This window comes from Aotus nancymaae, unplaced genomic scaffold (assembly GCF_030222135.1).
Source record: "Aotus nancymaae isolate 86718 unplaced genomic scaffold, 86718_ANA_hifiasm-v0.15.2.pri h1tg000029l, whole genome shotgun sequence".
Taxonomy (NCBI): Eukaryota; Metazoa; Chordata; class Mammalia; order Primates; family Aotidae; genus Aotus; species Aotus nancymaae.
In genome coordinates this window covers 36,209,915-36,226,486 of record NW_026988442.1, presented here as the reverse complement: position 1 = coordinate 36,226,486, position 16,572 = coordinate 36,209,915, and the positions used below count along the sequence as shown (strand labels likewise).

The following is a 16,572-nucleotide window of genomic DNA, read 5'->3' as shown; positions in this document are numbered from 1 at the left end:
GGATCAGCATCCGGTGAAGGCTGCTCTCTGCTTCAAGGTGACACCTTGTTGCTGTGTCCTCAGGTGGCCGAAGGTGGAAAAGCAAAAAAGGACCAGACTTTCTCCCTCAAACCCATTCATAAAGACACCAATCCATTCCCGATGGCCTCATCCCCTCCTACAGGCATCACCTCTTAATAATGGTGCATTGGGGATTAAGTTTCAGCATAAGTCTTGGGAGGGACAAAACATTGAAACCACAGCAATAATAGAATTAAGCATTTTATGAATTAGGTTCTGGGGGTTGTTGAATATTACTTAAAAAGGAGGGTTTTGCGGGGGATGGGGGTGAGGTGACTCCTGTCTCCATCTGTGTCCTGGTGATGCTGTCCATTGCTGTGGGGTGCCCGGCCTCCCATGGCTAGGAGCTGGCACATGACTTGACTGGGCCAACTGGATTCTCTCCTCCACAGTTTTGGATGGAGAGACGCCCAGAGGGAAAAGCAGCTCTGATTCATTGCTTCTGTGCTTGTGCCTAAGGAGATTGCCCTGTGCCCAAGGAGAGTGCCCTGTGCCCTCGCACCTGCCTCTTGGTTCCTGTCTGTTTCTGAGCCTGTTCTTCTTCCCTGTGTAGGTTTCTCTGGGTCTGTTAATCTCCCAATATTGGCTATCATTACAGATCTATTTCCTGTGTGCCTTCTCTGAGCCTTGTTCGCATGGATGTACCTGACAAATGTCTGATATATTATGGCTCGCAGCAGAAGGATGATCTGGCAGACCTCACAAACCTAGAGGGGTCCAGGTCAGACAGGAAGATAAATAGGGGTGGTTGTCTGCAATGTTAGTAGGGAGAACTGGGGACTGGAGCCAACTGGAGATGTGTGCCCCATCAAAGGGGCATCGGTGGCTTAGTGGGTTACATTCCAGTGAGGGTGGCTGGTGAAAGGCTCTGAAAAAGTAGTGTCCAGAAGAACTGTCTGTGTACAGTCACAAGCTCGGGCTTGCAGGTAGCCTGGTTGGGTTCCAATCCTGCCTGGACTCTGTCCCAGTGGCATAACCCTGGGCAAACAACTCAACCTTTCTAAGCCTCAGTTTTGAGTTCTGCACAATGGTATGGGGATTATTATTCCCCACTTGAGTGTTTTAAGAACTAAGTGAATGAGGCTGGTCAGGCATTTTAGTATGGAGCCTGGCACATGGTCAGTGCTCTATAAATGGTGTCTGACATATTTACATGTGAGCAGAGAAGATTTTCTGTAATCCCCAGGAAGATGAGATAACTCCAGGTATGATAGAGACTGTTGTTGCCCTGGAGCAGGGACCAGTATCATGTTGTTCATCATTATACCTTGGTTCCTGGTACAACATAGAGGTTTCAGTATTTTAGTTGACTATTAAAGAAATAAAAGTATTGAAATTTTGAATCCTTATTAAAAGTGGGCAGAATGTTATGGAGATCTTTCATACTAGAATTCTACTATCCAGGAATGTAACAATCCACTTATCTATACACTTATTCATCTACTCATCTACCCAGCCATCCATTCATCCACCCACCCACCCAACCACCCATCCATCCACTCTTTCACCTACCCACCCACGCATCTACCCATCCATTCACTTATCCATCCATCTATCCATCCATCCACTCATTCACCCACCTACCCATCCATCCACCTACCTATCCATCCGACCATCCATCTACCCTCCATCCCTATAGAGTTAATTATGATGTTACCCATTTTGCTACTGTAAAAAGTGAGGAAGAGAGAACGAAAGAGTTTTCACTATTAATACCATCAGTCCAGAGATTCGCTTCCAAACTCTTGGTGGACTCATGAAGACGTTGCATGTCCTAGAAATGAAGTGTATCTGCCCTGGTACGCGGGTAACCAGGCTGAAACCCCAGCTTGGCAACTTCCCGGTTAAATGACCTTGGACAAATCATGGCTTTACCATACACTGAGTGGAAATGATATTCCCACAACGTAGGGTTGTGAGAATTGAATGAGATAGTGTAGTGTTGAGCCTCCATGGCAAAGTATCTGGCACATGGTAAATATTCAGATATTATCAGCTTCTGCTCTCTGAGACTCTTCCAGCAACATGGAGGCTGCATAATCCCTGTCTTCCTGTACTCTGTCCTGCTGGGATGCCCCTAAAAATTTGTGGGGTGAGATTACTTTTTAACAGCTGCCTGTTCCTTGCTTGTGTCTCCTTGTAGCTCTTCTGCACTCTCTTTCCTCGCCACAGCTACTGAGGGGGTCTTTGTGCCTGGATCTGGGTCTGATGTTCCCACTCTTGGGGGACCAGTGGGCTTCCTCCCTCCCCTCCCATCCCATGAGGCTCTGCTTCCCATCTGTTGGGGTAGCTGAGCTGTAACCTGGCTAATGTGAAGCCTGTGTCTCTCCTCCTCTCTCGCAGGGAATCAGATCTCTTCTTGCTCGACAGCCGCACCCTCTGGGCCTCGGAGGAGGGCTGGCTGGTATTCGACATCACGGCCACCAGCAACCACTGGGTGGTCAACCCGCGGCACAACCTGGGCTTGCAGCTCTCGGTGGAGACGCTGGATGGTGAGTCCCCCGGCCACCGCCACCGCCAGTTCTAGCGCATCCTGTGCTCCTGGACTTCAGGAGGGTCTCAGCAGTGCACATGCTTGTTTCACTACAAACGGGCTTCCCTGCCCCTCCCAGCCAGTGCTCCATGTTCAGCCTTTTGATCCAAATCAAAAGCAGCCTCTTCCCCTCTTTTCCCAAGAAGATTATATGTTTGGCCATAGCAGAATTGGGTAAAACTTCTTTACCCAAAGGGTGGTCCCACATCAGCAGGGGTGGCAGCCGTCTTATGAGAAATACAGAGTCCTGGGCCCACTGCAGACCTGCTGCATCAAGAACCTGCACTTTAACTGGAGCCCCGAGTTGACACCACAGGACACAGGACATTCTGGACTGTCCCGTGTACTGCAGGGTGTTTAGCAGTAACCCTGGTCTCTTACTCACCAGATGCTAGTAGCATCTCCCAGCTGTGACACCCAAAAATGTCTCCAGATATCGCCAGATGTCCCTGTGGGACAAAATTGCCCTCGTGCAAGGCATTAGTCCCTTCCACATTAGAACCTGAATGTGGGTCCGAGTCCCCAACTTGTGGAGACTCCGCTGTGAGTCTGCCCTCCCCAACACCTCTCATTCCCCGCCACAGTTCTGCCTGCGGGGGAACAGGGAAGAAGGTCAGTGAGTGCCGAAGTGGGAATGGGCTTCTCTATGCTAATTTTCCCCTACCCCAAACAGAAAACAAACAGTATCTTGTAGCTTGACTTTGCTTAAAATTTGGTGGTGATGGTTTCCAGATGTGTAGCTTCTTCCTTCCACCAGTTTTATCAACAACAAAAAAAATTTTTTTCAGTTATTTTTGAATAAACACCTTCACAGTGTTTGCCTTTGGAGCTATGGACAATACATGTGTAACACTAAATAGTTTCCCTCCCACTTTCTTCTCTAGCTGCTGAGTTCCACTTCCCAGGGACAACTGCTGTTTCCTTCTTTTCAGAGATTTTCTGGGTATTTAAGCAATTACATGGAGATTCAGCTTTCTGTTTTTCCCTCAGTCCCACAAATGGTGACCTGGCATATACAGTGTTCTCCACCTGACGACTTCTCTCGGAGACTGGGCCTGTCAGCCATGAAAGAGCTTCCTTGTCCCGTGTGTTTTGTGTCCATGTGGATCTGCCACCCACACACTCTGTGGCGTTGGACAATTTCTCTAACCTGTCAGAGCCTAGGCTTTCTCACCTCCAGCATGCAGGTGATGAGAGGGTCTGGGCCATTGGGTTGTTACAAGGTGTAATGGGTTACCATGGGAAGAGATTTTAAAATAGTGCCTTACTGAGCATAGGATTCCCCTGGGCATCTGCGTAAATGCAGATTGTGATTCAGCTGGCCTGGGGCAGAGGGGCCTGTGTTTTCAGGCAGCCACCAGGTGACAGAGGCTGCAGGTCCCTGGACCGTGCTTTGAGTGATGAGGCTTAGAACAGGACCTGATTGTAACACATGTGTGAAGGAGAGCAGTCATCATCATCATCATCATCATCACCAAAACTGACTTACCCCGCTCCCCTGGGATGGACGCCTACGTGTTTTCTAGTCTTTTGCTCTCACATCAAGGCTGCAGTGGGAAACCTCGGTCCGCAGGTCACTTTTCATTTGAGTGTAGCTCTAGGATCAATTCCTGAAGGTGGAGTTGTCTATTTGTAGGTTTTTTGTTTGTTTTGAGACGGAGTCTCACTCTGTCGCTCAGGCTGGAATGCAATGGCACAATCTCAGCCCACTATAACCTCCGCCTCCCAAGTTCAAGCGATTCTCCTGCCTCGGCCTCTTGAGTAGCTGGGACTACAGGTGCCCACCACCATACCCGGCTAATTTTTCTATTCTTAATAGAGACGAGGTTTCACCGTGTTGACCAGGCTGGTCTTGAACTCCTGACCTCAGCCTCCCAAAGTGCTGAGATTTCAGGCATGAGCTACCACGCACAGCCTATTTGTAGTCTTGTTAGATAATGTCAGTTTGCCCTCTTTCCAGGCCATTCCACTTGCACCCCCACCAGCAATGCGTGAGGGTACGTGTTTTCCCATTCTTGCCAGTTCAAGTTCTCAAACATGGATTTGTGCTAATCCAGCAGATAGCAAATGGTATCATGTAGCTTGCCTTTGCTTTTTCTTATTCTGTGTGAGGTGGGCATTTCTTCATGGTTGCCATTTGCCGTTTCTTCCCTGAACGTGGTATGTTCATGTTCTCTGCCGGTTGTGCTGGTAGGTTTTGGTCTTTTTCTGTATGATTTTGGTTCTTTGCAGTTTGAGCAACAAATATTTCCCCAGGTTTTTGTTTAATTTGTACTTCGTGTATGCCAGATTTTGCCAAGTGGATTAAAACAATAGAGCTTGGCCTGGCGAGGTGGCTCATGACTATAATCCCAGCATTTTGGGAGGCCAAGGCAGGTGGATCACCTGAGGTCAGGAATTTGAGACCAGCCTGACCAACATGTGAAACGTCATCTCTACTAAAAGTACTAAAAAAAAAAAAAAAATTTAGCCAGTCATAGTGGTGCATGCCGATAATTCCAGCTACTAGGGAGGCTGAAGCAGAAGAATCGCTTGAACCCAGGAGGCGGGAGTTTCAGTGAGCCCAAATGGTGCCATTGTACTCCAGCCTGGGCGACTGAGGGAGAATCTGTCTCAAAACAAAAAAAAAGGCAATAGAGCTGAATGTAATAATCTTTTACCTGATTGATCCTGGGCTTTGCCTCTTTTTCTTCCTATCGGAGGCCACTGCCTTAGATGGAGCTGGGGGGGACATCCTGGCCAGCATCCTGGGGACAATTTATCAAAGTCTAGTTTAGGGGCCCTTCTTATCTCTTCTCCAGCTCAGGTGCCTGGCAGTAGGATGTGGGCAGCAGGAACAATTCCAGAATTTCGGAAGGTCTGTGGGAGGTCTGAGTGAGGAAATAGGGACCCTCCTCACTCCGGACCATGCAGAACATGCCCTCTGCCTCACGTAAAGTCACATGCCCTCTGCCTGAGTTGTAGAATGCCTCACGTAAAGTCACAGGCCATGTGAGGGGACTGCAGAGTTTAGCACTACACTCATGTCCCCTGCATCCCAGACCCGTCTTCTTTCTACTGCTTGCCCCCCACCTCCCCCTCCCCCAGCTTGTTCTTCTTCCTATTTCCATGCCCCTGAGAGTTAAGAGTGCTGCTAGAAGACACTGGAGCTTTCCATTGCTGTCTTCGGGGTTGGCACGCTCTAGCCTGCTGAGCAAATTCAGCCTGCAGCCTGGTTCTGTGTGTGTGGCCTGTCAACTAAGAATAGTTTCACATTTTTAAATGATTGAGAAAAATTGGAAGAAGAGGAATATTTAATATCACGTAAAATTCTATGAAATGTACATTTTGGTGTCCAGACCTGCTGTTTTATTGGCACAGCCACACCCATTTGTCTATGTCGTGTCTGGGGCTGCTGTTATGCTTTAACAGCAAAGTCAAGTAATTGTAACAGAGACCCTGTGGCCTGCTAAGCCGCAAATATTTATTATTTTCAAAAATATTATTAACAAGGAAAGTTTGTAATGCCTGCTCTATACCAGCCATTCTCACACTGTTCCATGAAGTGCCAATAGGTGCCTCAGGGGAAAAGGAAGAGTTTCACAGTCATTTAAATATGAGGAATGCTAGGCTGAATAAATGAAACCAATTTCTCTGCAGGACTTATCAGAGCATTTATTTTGCCGATGTCCATTGTGAATCTCCAGATAGGAAATATTGCATCGAGGAATTCCAAACTCATCTAGCAATAGAATCATTTGACTCTCCTTTTTCCTTAAAAGCTCCTGTGGAACATTCTGGGGATAAGATAAAAATGAAGGAATATGGCTAATTCTCTTCTTCAGAGTAACCATTTCTGTGGACTTGTAGATGCTGGGGAGACCTTCCAACTGGGCCCCAGTGGGTTCTGTGCTTCTCTGTCTTGCCTGCTGGCCCAGGTGATTTTTCTCTTTGGTGATGCCAGCGCTGCGGCCAGCTCCTCCTAGTACCAGTCCTGCCCTCACCATTCCCCCCAGACACAGTCAGAATCATTTTGCCCCTTTCGCCTCCAGCACCTGCTCCCCCTTTGTCGAGGTTCTGAAGAAAAGTGCTGCCTGATGGTTAGAGCTTGGGCTCTGGAGCCGGGCTCCCCAGGTTCAAATCCCAGCCCTGCTGTTTCCGGCCTTGTGACCCAGGGTGAGTCACTTAACGTGCCTCATCTGGAAAATGGGGTTAATAATAGTTTCCATCCCCAAGGGTGGTTGCGAGGGATCAAATGAGCTCATGCAAGTGACGAGTTTAATTGCCTGGTGCGTGGTTGCTGCACAGCACCACTGTCTCATGATCGTCACAATTACCCAGCAAGGTAGATACTATGGTTCACATCCCCGTGGTGCAGGCAAGGAAATGAAGGCTCCTGAGAGCCCCCCGGGCTCCACATTTCAGCAGCCCACCTGAGACCCTCTCCATTCCTTGCAGCCTAGTGGCTGCAAGATGCTATCTAGAGTCAGAGCAAGGATTAGACGCCATGTCCCTGACCCCGCCCCCGACTCTGTGACACCATCTTTGCCCCTCCTGGGCAGGGCACTGGAGACCAGGTGTGGTGCCACTGCCTGGGTACTTGGCTTGTCCAGGTGCTGCGCGCCGAGGCAGCGAGTTTGGTGTGGTTGCCCAAGTCGGGGAAGACCCACCCACTCGGATTGTCAGGGAGGGGCAGGGTGTACAATGGCCAGTTGGCTGCGTGGATTTTTCGACCTTTTGGGGATGAGCTAAGGAGCAAGTGAGTCCAGGATTTTCGAGACACCATGGCTGTGAAATTCTTTGTTTTCCCTACCATGGAGGCTCTCCAGCCTAGCGTCCGTCAGGGTCACCCCTGAGGGCAAACTACACACGCAGGTGCCTGGGGTTCGTTTCAGACCCACCCGTGGGGCGTCTCTGATGATGCATGCCGGAATATGCCCTTTCTCCCCGGTAGCTTTACGGGTACAAGTGGTTTTCATTCCACAGATGAATCGTACAGTGGTGAATCTGCGATTCCAGTGCTCCCATCAGCCAAGCAGTGTACACGGTACCTAATACGTACTTTTTTATTCCTTTGCCACCTTTTAAAATAAGACTTGGGTACTTGAGGCCTGGCCCAGTGACAGCACTCTGGCAAAGTCATGCACTGTGCCTGGGGCAGCCTGTTTACGAGATGGTGGCTGGGCTGACAGGTGCCCTCGGGTCCTGGGTCTCAACTCTCCCCTGCTGGATCCTGCACGGGGGAGGCAGCAGGGCCTGCGGGAGGCGGTGTCTATCCAACAAGTGAGTATACACTGCTTCAATGAGCTGGCTGCAGAGACCCTGGTCCCTGCCCTGGAGACCTCTTACTGGTATTAACTCAGAGAATATGCTGCCTGAACCAGAACACAGGGAAGCCAGGTGCCCAGCAGCAGCGCCCATGCCCAGGTCCGTGTCGAGAAGAGGCAGAGACAGGGTCACCCAAACCTTGCAACCCTGGGTAGAGAGGGGACCCCGGCGGCCACTGGAATTTGGAGTCTGGACACCTCCTGGGGTCTCAGCACACAACGGACAGGTGGAGGATAGTAATTTGAGCCAGCTTTCATTCTAGTGGGGCGCAGCCATCACGGACCTTCTTTCAGAAGCCTTGTGTTTGACCCCACGGGAGCCCCTGCCTGCCAGCGGTCTCCAAAACTCCAGAGCGCAGATGGCGTCCTCCTTCCCTCCCATCTGGCCACAGGTGGGGGTCTCAAGGTCAAAATGCGGCGATGCCCTCCGAGACCACCAAGGAAGAGCACGTCTGTTCCCTCTTCCTCCCAGCTGGGCCCTCTGGTGAGTCACCATGCAGAGCAGCCGCAGCTGGGGCTCTGCTCCAGGCCAGCGTGCCCTCACGAGGAGAAGCCCGTAAACTCCCAGGCACCTGCAGCTCATCGGGAGGGAGCCGAGCGGGGAGCCTGGTCTCATCTCCCTGGGGAGGGGCTGGCGCTGCAGCCATGAGGGCTGGAGTCTGTCTTTCCCTTAGTACAGAGGAGAAGAGAGGCGGCCCTCCACTTGCTCCAGCCCCCAGGCTGTGCTTCCCACCCCTGGGCTGGCTGTGTCCTACACCCCATGCTGGGCGCTGGTGTCAGGGACCCGGGGAGAATCCAGCACCGCCCAGAGCCCTGTGAGAAAGGAGAGGGTAGGAGAGGAGAGGGAGAGGAGAGGCAAGGCACTGTTGAGCAGAGGGAATCCTGCGGCTCGGGGCCCCTCCCACCCTTGGGCTCAAGGCCGAGGAGCCCTCCCTGCAGGCCAGGCCCTGAGCTGCTGATCTGGGTGCAGCTTTTAGAAGCAGGATGGCTGGCAGTCCCTGCACATACACCCATGGCCCTGTCACAGCACAGCTCCTCGGTCACCTTTGTGTGGTCTCAACAGCTGCTCCCACCTCTCGGGGTCTTGTTCCTTTGTGTGTTCTGTGACCGTAATAACATCACAATTCTGTAGGTGGCTGGAAGGAGAAAGTGAATTCACAGAACATGCTGAGTCCTGGTCTCAGCGTCCTGCCTGTGCTCCTGAGTGTGAGATGTTCTCATTGCTGATTTTTTTAGTTCTCACAATAATCCTGCCCAGGTAGCACAATTGATGTCACCAATGTTTTATAGATGAGGAAATAGAAGCCGAGAAGGTTGGGGGACTTTCTCATGACTCCCAGGTGTAGACCTGGGCTTCAGCCAGAGGATTGTGGCTCCAACCCCCTTCCTCTTTGCTGGAAAATCTTCCAAGGAATGTGTTCACCAGACCCCACCTGGTGGGGTTTGGAGGGGCAGATGAGCCCCTACAGGGGACCCAGCCTGGCTGTCCGGAGGTAGAGACCCCAGGACCCTCTAACATTCTAGGTCTTGCCTGACTTCTCACATGGGAAGAAGAACCCAGAAGACAGTAGGCTTCTCACAGGACTCACTGCAGGAGCCCCCCGTGCAGAAGTGGCCAGGGCTGCACTCGACTTCCGTGGCTCCTCCCTCCATTAAAAAAAAAATTAGGGCTAGACACGGTGCTCACGCCTGTAATCCCACCACTTTGGGAGGCCAAGGTGGGTGGATCATGATGTCAGGAGTTTGAGACCAGCCTGGTCAACATCGTGAAACCACGGCTCTACTAAAAACACAAAAAATTAACTGGGCATGGTGGTGCATGCCTGTTATCCCAGCTACTTCGGAGGCTGAGGCAGGACAATCACTTGAACCTGGGAGGTGGAGGTTGCAGTGAGCTGAAATCACGCCACTGCATGCCAGTCTCTGCAATTTAGTGAGACTCCGTCTCAAAAAAAAAAATTAAAAAGTATGTTTTATGGCCATGTTGACATCAAGATGAATATTATAATTCTGGCTGAATTAAAAATTGATTATTTTTGAGATGGGGTCTTGCTATATTGCCCAGGCTGGCTGGGCTCAAGCGACCCCCCAGCCTCAGCCTCCTGAGTAGCTGGAATTGTAGGTGCCCAGCTTTGAATTAAAAACCAAAACATTCTTAGGTACTGAAAGTTCATGTTTTATCTTCCAATTTTAAGAGACGTTACTGCATTTTCATGGGCCCTGCTTCCCCGAATAGGGAGAGAATGATGATTGAAGATCATCCCCCTGCCCCAGCATCTGGTCGTTAGAACAAGTTTCATACAGCCAAAACCTCTCCACCTGTGTTGGAAGCACAGTTATTCACTCAACAAACATTTGCGTGCCCCTACAATGAGCCGAGGACTGTTCTAATCACCAGGGGTGCAGCCTGAACAAAAGGAAGATTTGGCTGTGGTGTTGTTCACATTCTCCCAGGAGGAGGCCGCCCGGCAACGAGAGACCGTGTACTGAGGGGCAGGGGTGGAGCCGTGCAGATGAGGTCTGAGATTCTGCGGATGGTTCAGAACGGCTTCCTGGTGCTCTACAAATCCACATGCCCATTTTTCTTGTGTCATCTTCCATCCCCAAAACCTGCTGCAGTGAGATGAAGACTGGTTTGGACTGGGGAGACTCTCATCCTTGCGGACGTGGAGGCACCAGGTCATTTGTCCCAAGAAAGGGACTGAAGCCTTTTGTCCTGGTTCATGGGGTCTCCCCCTCTTCCTTGTTTGCAGAAGAAATCACTTGAGACTCAGGAGGGTCATGTCAATCAGCCCTGCCTCTCAGATCCAAGAAGACGATCTGGGAGGCCTGGTCTGCCCTATGTCATACTTCCTCGTTGGGGACCCCTTTCTTCAGCTCCTGTGAGCGCCTGCTCTCCATCCCCTGAGCGCCAAGACCCCAGGCACCTTCTCTCCCTCCTGCACCCCATCTCTGCTTCCTGAAGTCGGTTGGGAGTCAGGAGCAGGTGCATTTTGGATATCTGCATGCAGAGAGCCCCAAGCGTCTCTCCTGTGACACACGAGGGCACGTGTCTCACTTCATGCTCATTCCATATTGAATCAGATGGGATTGCAGAGCATTTAAAGGATTGAAGGGCATGTGCTGTCCAAGTGTGACGCCAGCTGTGGTGGCTGAGGAAGGAGCCGGGAGGTGAGCCACTCACCCGCGGCGGCTGTAGAAACTAAGCCCCACAAAGCCACGGCTGGTGAGCGATGCCGCCCACGGCGCAGCTGGCTCCAAAGTGCCTTTGCTCCGTGCGATTGCTTCACATCCTGTTTGTCCAGAAGCCGGAGAGGGAGAGAAAAGAAAGGCCTGATGACCCAGCGGCTGGGATCAGTCCTTCCAGGGTTGGGACGGCAGGGATAGGGAGGGCCGAATGGGGTAACCGGGGCCAGGCAGATGTCACAAGTGTTAACTGAGTTCTCACTTGTCACTTGGACCTTGGTCCACTGAGAGAAATGGCTGGTGTGAATGTGTTTTTCACAATTAATGAGAAACATTCAGGTGCTGTGGGCCTTGAAGGGGTAGCCGATGGCCCTGGGCCTGGAAAACAAAGAAGCCACAAGGAAACCCAGATGCCACCCCTGTGCCGTGTGGGTGGGCTGCACCCCCGTCTTTCCCGAGGCGCCCCATTGTGCTCCCTCCTGCTCTCCGGGGTCTTCCCACAGAGCTCGCTGGCTCCCTCTGGGCTGGCTATGCCGATTTTGCTCAGGCCACCTGGGTTTGCCAGTGGTGCCGTCCTCAGCTCACTCTGAGTCCTGCCTCCACCTGGCTCTTCTCGGAAGGCCCTTCCCTCTATGCCTCACTGAATGCCTCCTACCTTTGGAGACCCCGTAGGTCACCCATATCCATGCCTGGGCAGCCTTTCTGAATGTTGGGGGTCCTTTTCCCTGACATCACCTGGACTCATTGGCAGATGGTGCAGGGGTCAAGTTCGCAGGCTCCAGTCGGCTGGGCCAGGGTGTGGACTCCATCTCTTCCCTCCCTAGCATCGGGTCCCTGATAGGTGACTCTGTCCCTGTGACCTTGCTTTCCTCCTCTGTAAATGTAGGGTCACAGTTCTACCTTGAGAGGTTCCAGTGAGGGGTGAGGCATGGAATGGGCTTAGCATGGTGCTTGGTACACAGCAAGTGCTCAGTAAATGGTGGGTTTTCATTTTTGTTGAGAAGCAGCAATGACAGAACCAATGTATCCAGAACACTCACACTGGCAAATGATCGAGAATAACGCTGTCTTCTTTCGTGAGGACACTGATGGTTTTCCTTACAAGTCTGGAGGTAAGTGGATCTAGGGTTGGTTAGAGTCAGGATCAGCAAAGGTTTTCAGTAAAGTACCGGAGAGTAGATATTTTAGGCTTTGAGGGTCAGACGTTTGTTTTTGCCTACTGCTTAGCGTGAAAGTAGCCACTGATCATGTGTTCCTGACTGTGCATCGACTATGTTCCAATAAAACTTTATTTGGAAGAACAGACAGTGGGCTGGATATGACCTGCAGGCTGTAGTTTGCTGGCCCCTGGGCTAGAGTATCAACAGACTCAAGCCCTTTTTCCCCTTCTGGCCCCATCATCTTGACAGCATTGACATTTCGTCCAGAGGCTCTCACCATGGTTGGCAAAGTGGCTGCCTCCATGCCCCCAAGCATGGAAGGAAAATGCAATGGGCAAGGAAGAAGGCTGTTCATCTCATCACGTGCCTGCCTTTTTCGAGAAGACACTTCTGAGAAGACTTCAGCATCGATCCCCAGCAGGAGCTGCTCCATGGATGGAGGAAGGCCAGGCACGAGGGGGTTGAGCATGGCTGTGGGGTTCACACCAGCTGACTCTGCCTCACCTCCCTGCAATGATTGGGCCTTCTCCACTCTGCTCTGGACCGTCGGAGCAAAGGTCTAGTCAGACAGCATCCCTGGCCCCTTCAGACAATCGTAGCTGTGATGCTTTGTGAACAGACGGCGCCCACAGTGTGCAAAGGGCTAAAGTTTTGGCCACATAAAGGACTCAATTTCTTCCTCACATCAGAAAAATGCCAAGGTAGGTTCACCCCAAAACCTACACACAATGTCTCTCATTATATACTTAATCACCAAAGCTGGAAGCCACCAGGTGAATGGATAAACAAATGGTGCTGCTTACATACAGCAGAAAGGCAGGAATTATTGAAACGCTCCACTGCGTGGACGATCTCGAACACATTACACAGGTTGGAATAAGCCAATGCAAAAGGCTGCAGGAGTCCATAGCATGAAATATCTAGAAAACGCGGTTATAGGGGTGCGAGTGGGTCAGTGTTTGCCAGGGGCCGACAGTGCAGGGCATGTGACTACAAAGCAGACTTTCTCAACCTTGGCACTCCTGGGCCATTCTTAGCTGTGGGACCGTCATTCTTAGCTGTGGGACCGTCGTCCTTAGCTGTGGGACCGCCGTTCTTAGCTGTGGGACTGCCGTTCTTAGCTGTGGGACCGCCGTTCTTAGCTGTGGGACCGCCGTTCTTAGCTGTGGGACCGTCGTCCTTAGCTGTGGGACCGCCGTTCTTAGCTCTGGGACCGCCGTTCTTAGCTGTGGGACCGCCGTTCTTAGCCGTGGGACTGGCATTCTTAGCTGTGGGACCGTCCCGTGTATCATAGGATGTTAACAGCTTCCCCGGCCTCCACCCACTCAATGCCAGTAGCAACTGCCCAGTTACGACAACCAAACACATCTCAAACATTGCCACACGTCCCCTGGGGAGCAGCACCACCCCAGTTGGGAGCCACTGAGCTAAAAGGCAGCTCGGAGAGCTCTCTGCGGTGTGGGGCTGCTCTGCATCCCGACTGAGTTGGGTATCGGCTTCTGTGCGTGCGCGTGCGCTTACAGGTGGGCATACCAAAAGGGGCTGATTTTACTGTATGGTAAGTTAAAAACTAAGACTTTAAAAAGCAACAAAACACCCCACAGAGAGACCCACACTGAGTCTCAGTGAAGAAACCAGCAAAGCCATGGCCTCTGGGTCCCCCACCTGCCTGTCACATAAGCCCAGACCCCTTTCCCACCCGCTGCTGCAGGCTTCAGAGGCCTCAGGTAGAATTACACTGCAGAAAACCTTGCTACCCCAACCTTAAGGAGGCTCTCTTGGCAGGTAGAATACAAGATGCCCAGTTAAACTTGAATTTCAGATAAACAACAAAGAATCGCGTCCCCCGTATTGCAAACAGTATGCGTTTATCCACTATTCAAATTCAACCAGGCACCCTGGGTTTTTTTTATTTGCAAAATCTGGTATTCTTAGGCTAATCTGCACGCTTAAAGAAAACCTATTAAACCTCAGCTAAAATATATTTTTCAACTTTCTCAAAGATACAGATTTTATGGTTTAAACGTTATGCAGGTCCTATCTCCCTGCCTACATCACTTTCTCCACCCACCTCACCCCCATGCCTTACAGATGCAGGCTGACTCCCTAGTCAGTGTGACTTGTCCAGGACATTTAAATACAAATAACCAAAATAAATAGTTACATACACTGACTAAATCTGATATTTTGTAGCATAAAATGAAAAGGAATTGTTCTCCCACAAAATAACCTTTCTCAGCCCTTCCTGGGGTATTAAAAGAAAAACAGATGTTACATCTACCTATAGGCACCTATGTTAGTATGTGCCTTTCCTTCCTTCCTTCCCTCCCTCCCTCCTTCCTTCCTTCCTTCCTTCCTTCCTTCCTTCCTTCCCTCCCTCCTTCCTTCCTTCCTTCCCTCCCTCCCTCTCTCCCTCCCTCCTTCCTTCCCTCCCTCCCTCCTTCCTTCCTTCCTTCCCTCCCTCCCTCCCTCCTTCCTTCCCTCCCTCCTTCCTTCCTTCCTTCCTTTCTTTTCTTTCTTCTCTTTCTTTCTCACTCTGTCACCGAGGCTGGAGCACCGTGGCATGATCTCCAGCTCACTGCAACCTCTGCCTCCCAGGTTCAGGCATTTCTCATGCCTCAACTTCCAAGTAGCTGGGATTACAGGCATGTACCATGACATCTGGCTAATTTTTTTTTTTTTTAAGTAGAGACGAGGTTTCACCGTGTTGGCCAGGCTGGTCTCAAATTCCCGACCTCAAGTGGTCCACCTGCCTTGGCCTCCCAAAGGGCTGGGATTACAGGCATGAGCCACCGCGTCCAGCCTGCATTTCTTTCCTCCTGGTTGTAATCAGGCTAATTCACGTTGCTGCTCCTCATTTAGTGGCTCATGGGAGGGAACTTTCCTTCTGTCGGTCCCACCAGAGCCTGGGCCTGTCTTGCCGCTGGAGCACCCCAGAGCGTAGGGCAGTGCTGGGCTAAGTACTCGAGTCATGAGCACATGTTCAGTAAATGAATCTTCAGGCAGTGGTCGGTGCTTCATGATGCGCCTTCTAAGTTCATTCATCTCATCTTGATGAAGCACTACATTCTCTCTCGGGTTCTGCAGGTCAGACTCCACCGCGAGGACTCAGCTTTACATGCCTTTCTTGCTTGTTTAGGGAGTGTGTATGTGCAGCCGCGGCTCCTGACCAGGGACGTTTTCTCCCAGGGGACATGTAGCAATGTCGGGAGACATTTTTGGTTATCACGACATGGAGAGGTGCAACTGGCATTGGTGAAAAGAGGCCAAGGGTGCCGCTAAACATCACACCATGCGCAAAGCAGCCCCGAAGCCCGCTGTGCCTGGGGGGCGGGGGTCAGGGGGCAGGCCCACTGTGCTGGTTGTGGCCTGTCTGGGGAGGAGGCTTTGTACCCAGCATTAAAGCTGGCTTCTGTGCAGGAGCAGACGGTGAAGAAGACCACCCTTCCCCTGAGTTGTGGAGCTTGTCAAAGGAGGAGGGTGGTATGTGTGAGGGTCTCAGGGAGGCCGGCCCTGAGCATGGTGGGGCCTGAAGGAGAGGACAGAGAGGAGGGACGCGGCTCTGGACCAGCACTCTCTCTTTCAGCCCTGTCAGTTCCCCACACAGCATTCGGAATGGGTCTCCCACCATAGAACCCTGGCTGCGTCACCCCCTGCCCAAATCACCCACTGGACTGTGACCCCTACCCACCTCGGCCTCGCCCCCTCTGGTTCCTCATTCACTCTCTCCAGCTTTACCTCCTCTGGATCCTCATTCACTCTCTCCAGCCTCACATCCTCTGGATCCTCATTCACTCATTCTCCAGCCTCACCTCCTCTGGATCCTCATTCACTCATTCTCCAGCCTCACCTCCTCTGGCTCCTCATTCACTCTCTCCAGCCTCGCCTCCTCTGGTTCCTCATTCACTCTCTCCAGCCTCACCTCCTCTGGATCCTCATTCACTCATTCTCCAGCCTCACCTCCTCTGGATCCTCATTCACTGTCTCCAGCCTCACCTCCTCTGGATCCTCATTCACTGTCTCCAGCCTCACCTCCTCTAGATCCTCATTCACTCTCTCCAGCCTCACCTCCTCTGGATCCTCATTCACTCATTCTCCAGCCTCACCTCCTCTGGCTCCTCATTCACTCATTCTTTAGCCTCACCTCCTCTGGCTCCTCATTCACTCTCTCAGCCTCACCTCCTCTGGATCCTCATTCACTCTCTCCAGCTTCACCTCCTCTGGATCCTCATTCACTCTCTCCAGCCTCACCTCCTCTGGATCCTCATTCACTGTCTCCAGCCTCACCTCCTCTGGATCCTCATTCACTCGTTCTCCAGCCTCGCCC

General features: G+C 51.6%; 1 protein-coding gene across 1 annotated transcript in view; it reads left to right on the top strand.

Annotated features, from left to right (window-relative positions):
- Nucleotides 1-16,572, top strand: part of BMP7 (bone morphogenetic protein 7) — a 94,550-nt gene that overhangs the window by 59,770 nt on the left and 18,208 nt on the right. Inside the window, exon 3 of the mRNA XM_012467506.2 lies at nucleotides 2,404-2,552. Coding sequence (XP_012322929.1) covers nucleotides 2,404-2,552 — 149 coding nt within the window. The remainder of the gene's footprint in view (nucleotides 1-2,403; nucleotides 2,553-16,572) is intronic.